General features: G+C 46.9%; 1 protein-coding gene across 4 annotated transcripts in view; it reads right to left on the bottom strand.

Moving 5' to 3' along the window:
* Positions 1-1,510: 1,510 nt before the first annotated feature.
* The window catches only part of SEPTIN3 (septin 3), a 23,549-nt gene continuing 18,793 nt past the window's right edge, over positions 1,511-6,266 (bottom strand). For all 4 annotated transcript variants that reach the window (XM_070453444.1, XM_020876919.2, XM_020876917.2 and 1 more), the window contains exons 9-11: positions 5,403-5,454; positions 5,026-5,119; positions 1,511-2,844 (exon numbers count right to left, since the gene is read on the bottom strand). In XM_070453444.1, coding sequence (XP_070309545.1) covers positions 2,779-2,844; positions 5,026-5,119; positions 5,403-5,454 — 212 coding nt within the window. In that variant the 3' untranslated portion in view covers positions 1,511-2,778. The remainder of the gene's footprint in view (positions 2,845-5,025; positions 5,120-5,402; positions 5,455-6,266) is intronic.

Below are 6,266 nucleotides of genomic sequence, written 5' to 3'. Positions count from 1 at the left end.
GATTTTTTGTGAGGCAGCGTCCAGGAAATGGTGCAAGAGCTGGTTGAGGAAATCCAAGGGGTGATTTCGACCCCGAGTGAGTCCGTTCCAGCTCCAAGATGGAGAGAGCCTTTGTCTCTGTATCTCCCATCATACCTGCCCTGCCTCCTCCAAAGGGTGATTGTGAGGATCAGGTGATACATTTTATCAGAGTTGCTTTTAAGACTAAAATGTGTGTTTGCTTATTTCCTTGAACTTCACCAATAGCACCAGAGGTCTTCCAACAAAAGGATGTTAACATCTGGATTACCTACCATATATTTCATCAAATTTAAGATGTTGTCAGTTATAAAATAGGGGCTTCCCAGGTGGCTCAGAGGTAAAGACTGCCTGCCAAGCAGGAGACACTGGTTTGATCCCTCGATCGGGAAGATCCCCTTAGAGAAGGAAATGGCAACCCACTTGAGTGTTCTTGCCTGGGAAATCCCCTGGACCAAGGAGCCTGGTGGACTACAGTCCATGGGGTTGTGAAGAGTCAGATACAACTTAGCAACTAAACAACAGTTATAATATGCACCATTTTAAAGTGTAACTCTAAGGGGGAAAAGCTGCTAAATCAACTGACATCTATTGTAAGATGTATCCTGATTTCAGAAATATATATGTGTATACATATATTTTTAAGTATGACTACCATAGGAATGGTGTGAAGCAGTGGAACAAACATCGCGCATTGCTCTCTAGGTCCTGTCCTGCACTGTTAACTAAGTATATAACCTTGGGCAATATGATCATGCTTCTTAGACTTGTTTCCTTATCTGTTTGAAGAAAGAACTAGAAGAACTCTTAGGTTTCTTTCAGCTGTAATATTTTATGTTTGCCAAACTGTCTCTCAAATCTCACTTTTCTCCATCTCCTTGAAGCTCTAATTCCGGCCTTCGTCATTTAACTTGAATGACTGCCAAGAGCCTACTGACCTCACTTCCTCTAGTCTTGACCCCCCACCATTCATTTATGCCTTAAGATCATCGTACAGAACGTTGAGGACCCAAACACAATTGCATATGGTTGTCACATTCAAATTCAGAGAAATAATGTGCAGTTAGAGTTGTGTTATTTGCTGGCTATAGTAGAGAGTGTAAACATCATAGAGAAGAAGACTGATTTAAGTTCAAAAAAGACAAGAGAAAAGCTAGTTTAAATTCTTAACTCTTAAAAAGTCTTCAGTGCAAAATAGGCAGGTTTCTAGCAAGATGGATCCACTCCTCTCACAGCTTTGGTTTTATACCTTTATACCACATCCCTCAAGGTCATGTGAAAGATCTATAACTCATTTTGGATACAAAACTCCGGGGAATAATGCCTGGTGACCAACTTCTTGCCAACTGAAGATGAACAAAATTTTTCCATCTCTAATTTCTGTGTCTGCTTCTTACCAACATGGTCCTGTCTCACCCTCCACATGAGTGAGATGATGTAATAGCTAATTTGGCCAAGGATGAGGAGCACAAATAAAACACAGTTCAGACAGTTATTGTTTAAAGAGCAATGTTTAGTTGTACAACACATAAAGTCTAGCAACATTTACACAACCAGTTTGAGTGTCTGTTGGCTTACTTTCAATTGGGAAAATTAACTGTAATGTCACCAAAAGGTTGGCTGGGACTGGTAACATTTAAGAAATGGGTCGTTCTTGCATCCCCTAGGCTTGGGCCTCTTGCTCCATCAGGACCTGGTTGTAGATGAATGGCCCACAAGTCACCAGCCTTTGAGCAAGTTGTGTCCAGGTGGAAGTGGTTGGGCAGTGGGCAAGGGTTAGTCCATAAAGACTCAGTGCAGGGGTGGGCAGTGGCAGCCGACATTCGCAAACATTCATGCATCTGATGGGAGGGCTTTGCCCTCCACTGGGGATTTTCCACTAGCCTGCAGTAACCGACTGTGGCCAGGCTAATTCATTACTCACATTAATGGAGTAGGGGAGGGGTGGGGTGTAGGAGTAGCAAGGGTAGGTGGGAAAAGATTCCCTCTTATTGCTAAGTGGACAGAAGGGTGCTTTTTTCCTTCCTAGAGTTCACATTTCGTGAGCTTCTGGAATTCGGTATGTGTGTTTAGTTCTTATTAAAAATCTAAGGATAAGGAAGTCAACTCCAGGAATGTCGCTTCAGGAAAACCACCATTCCTAAATGGCTGCTATATGGGGTAGGGAGGGAGTGTGGCTGCACTCTGGGCCAGTCACCAGCAGTGATTTTTTTTTTTTTAAAGTGATCCTAGCCCTTGCTCCCCCACATCTGGAGTGACCCATCCTTACAAATAAGCTTTAAGCAGTGAAGGAGACACCCTTGTCCCACGTTGGGGCTCACACAGCTGACGTCAACAAATCCGACAAGCAGAAAAGTTGCCTTCTTGACCCTTTAAGGAAGTCAAGAGCAGCTCATGCAGATGAATGGACAGGGAGCAACGCCATATCCCTTGGAGATGGTCACAAGTAGCTGATATGGGTTTGCAAGGGCAGAAGAAGCTCTTGGTGAGTTCTTTCACCCTATGGATGGGCTAGGACCGGCTGACACAGACGATGGAGGAGGGCAATGCTGGCAGGAACTCCATTCCAACTGGGAGGAGAGGGGTGGTGTGGATAAATGGAAGCAGCGACTGTCCTAAAGAGGCAGCTGGCCCCTCCCATCTGCTGAGGGCTGAGAGGGGCTGTGGTGGTGGGCCAGACACGCACAGCACTAAAGAGCGCATGGCCCTGCAGCCAGAAGAGCTGAGGAATGGAGGGAGGAGCGGTGCTTGGAATGGCCTTCATTCGGCAGTGGGGCAGGGGGTGGCTGGCACGGGTGGAAGGACAGTGCCCAGGAGGCCTTCTCCCTGCAGGGGGGGTTGAGAACGGTTGAGGGTGTGGAGACCGGCAGCTGACAGCAGACATACAGAACAGCTTCTCCAGGGAGGCTGAGATCGTGGTTTAGGAGCACCAAGCATTATTCTCCTATTCTCTTCCTCAGCCTCACCAGTGCCCCCCGACTCCCACCCCAGATCTTCCCTGTGAGGTCAAGGTGTCTAGTCCCACGTCTTCATATAAGCCAGGGGTCCCTCTTCTGTTGAAACTTAGCAACCTCTGGACTCTAACTCTGCGCTGTTCTGCTCTGACTGGTGCCTAACCTGGAATAACTGTGTGGGTGAGGGAAGATGGGGGTTGGACTGGTAATGAGCTTCCAGGAAAGATTGGAGACCGTGAGTTTGGGGCCACTAGCAATCTGATCACCCACCTCTTTCTCCTGGTCTGCTGAATCTTGGTCTTAAGTCTATATGTTTTCCTAGCACCTGAGTGATAAGGGCCTATAAATGCTGGGATTTGTAGAGGACCAGTAAAACACCTCGGGTTGGACCAGGAGATGAAACAGGAGGTTGTAAGAGGTTACTGTAAACTGTGTCAATTTTCCCCTTGCCTGAGGCTAAATTGTTTCTCCAGCTTGAAATTTTAGCCACCTTACAGACTAAAGGAGAAAGAGTAACTTGTGTGTCAAACAACATGGAAAATATATGCATTAATAAATATGGGGCTGAAGGGGAAGGCAAGAAAAGGCTACATGTAGGCTTGTGAGTGTCATTGGGCATGTCTAAAGGGGTGAGGAAGAGGAAGTGCAGAAAGCTGAGAAAGACAGACAAAAATGCAAGTAGCTTCAACACGAGAAAGAGAATAGAAGAGAAGGAAAGGGAGGTCAAGTATATACAAGAAGGAGGAGAACAGAAGCCAGCTTTAAGGAGGAAGAATCCTAATGGACAGAAGGGAGATGAGGTTCAAAACTGTCTCTGAAGCCAAACGACCAAGAAAGACAAACACTGTATATTGTTCTTGATACTTCTTTAGACTCAGTTCTGCTAGGACCTAACACCTAGAAAAAAGGTTGTCTCGCTTGACCAGCACAGGTGTTTCTTTAAGCAGACAGTGGGAACCACATAGCTCACTGTGTCTGCTCCTTCGCTGGGCTGCCCACAAGCTCAGGGCCCTTTTCATCACTCAGCTGCAGAAACTTTGTCTCCCGTGCCTTTCTACAGATCTGATTCCCCTTGTAATCTCCTTTGTTACTGTCCTGTGACTTTACTGGGGATGTTAAGTGGCCTAAAGTCACTTTTGGAGTAAACTTGACATAAATCCTAAATATAGAAGTGCAGCTCAAGTGGATTAGGCTAAAAGGAAATGAAAGAAGTCAGAGGGGGCAGGACAAAGGAAGGAGGGAAAGGGGAGAAAGAGAGAAGGTGGGAGCAGAGGAGAGTGAGGCGGGGGACGGGGGGCGGGATATGTGGAAAGCAGCAGTCTGCGACAGAGACAGGTGGTAGCTTCTGGACAGTGAATGCCACACAGACCGAAGGGTGGAGCTCTCTCCTCCACATGTAGGCACTAATTCTGCAGGAGCCCAGCGCTGGCCAACTTCTCTGCTCTCCACTGATCTTTCTTTTCCCAAAAAGTCCTAGCCTCACCACAGATCACCGGGCTTACAGAGAGGGTTAAGTCCTCAACTCGCCCCCGCCCCCCCCAATCCCAGGTCAAGCTCCACAGACCGTCTTTGGAGAATCTCTGTGGTCCCTGCTCACAGGTGGGTTCAGAGATAAGAAAGCGTTACCTGAGGCTCACCTGCTCCCATCATTTTTAAATGAAGCCTCCCCCAGACCTCTTGAGTGAGGCACACGCCTTGTTCTGGGACACAAGGAAAGGAGACAGATAATGGACAGCCATGGAGGAAGCAAACTTACTAGGAACTTTCCAGGGAGGCAGTATAAACACCTCAGCCCTGCACGGGCGCACACACATACACACACATGAGCGCGCGCACACACACACTCATCTCTCGCACACACACAGCACACACGCACACTGTAGACAAGATGCTCCACAATTACCAGACAGGCCTGTGGGACAGAGTAGAAAGGAAGAAGGGGGTGGGTGGTGGTCTGAGGATGTGTGTGTGTGGAGAAGTGGGTATGTGTGATGATACAGAGAAAGGGTCGTCATGGGTGACTGTCGTGGCTTTCCTCTGTGTCCACGCTCACCGGAGGGAGGCCTCCGTTGTCATTAAGACGCTTGGCCCTGTAGGTCTCGTAGTGGATGTTGTGTGTTACTTCCTTGAGGTCCTGGAGGTGGGTCCTGAAGGACACAGGGCAAGAGAAAGAGGGGTGAGATTAGGGGCAGGAGGAGGGAGAGAGGACCCACGTCTGAGGTCAACACGTCGCTTCCAGGGTCTGGACCCAATGACTGGGACCAGAGAGCCAATGACACCTCTTGAGCCCCTTGTCCTTCAAGATGAGAGCTGGGACTGCGGCAGAAGCTCTGTCAGAGAGACCTGGGGACCGAGGAACTGGATCTGAACAACTGGCCTCTGGACCCCAAATAATTAAACTTGTCGTTGGATGGGAGGGGTGTGTCTTACCTGATGACAAAGTCTCGAAGCAGGGCAAACTCACAGTGGTTGAGGTTTTCCACTGTGAACAAACAAACAAAAACAGGTGGTCACTTCACTAATGCAGATACCAGCAGGTGAATTTCTGTTCAGGTCATGGACTGAGCCATGGGCCGGGCCACTGTCACCTTCCAGAGGTGTGCTCATCTTGGCACTTGAGTGCACTGGAGTTTACTCATTGAACAAGGATTCATGAAGCAGCGACAAGGGCACAATACTATTCTAGACTCTGTGGAATAATATCTTATATGTAGTATTATATTCCCCATTTTATAGGAAAAGAAACTAATACACAGGGAGTCTAAGAAACTTGCCCAAGGCCAAAGACACAATTTCTATCTTTCAGGAGCCTGTAATCTGATTAGAAGACAATAAACACACAGACAAAATAATCGAGCCATCTTAAAAAGGTCATGATGGCTTGATAAATCTAATTCAACATAGATCGAGTGCCTACTAACTGCAAATCACTTGACAAAGATGATGGAAACCGAAGAGAATTAAGTCATGAGCCCTCTTTCTCATAATCTATGGGTAGGACAGATATTCTTATAATTTCATTCAATGCAAATGATGAGAAAAAGGCTATTTTTAAAAAATCCCAACAAAGGATAGAAAAATGAGAGACAACATGATATAATGGGAAGAACTTGGTTTTGAAATCAAAATATCCAGGTCTAAAATCCAGGTTTCACCACTAATAAGTCACATGATCTTGGGCAGGACACTTAATCTGATACCCAAGTGCCTCAGGCAGGATGATCTGAGAACAGTCATGCCTACCCTGCCCCTCTCCAAGGGTATCATGATGAATTCATCACTGAAGTGATTCTC

The sequence above is a fragment of the Odocoileus virginianus genome, chromosome 23 (assembly GCF_023699985.2).
Source record: "Odocoileus virginianus isolate 20LAN1187 ecotype Illinois chromosome 23, Ovbor_1.2, whole genome shotgun sequence".
Classification (NCBI taxonomy): Eukaryota; Metazoa; Chordata; class Mammalia; order Artiodactyla; family Cervidae; genus Odocoileus; species Odocoileus virginianus.
The sequence above is the reverse complement of the archived record's forward strand: the minus strand, read 5'-3'. Positions and strand labels throughout refer to the sequence as shown.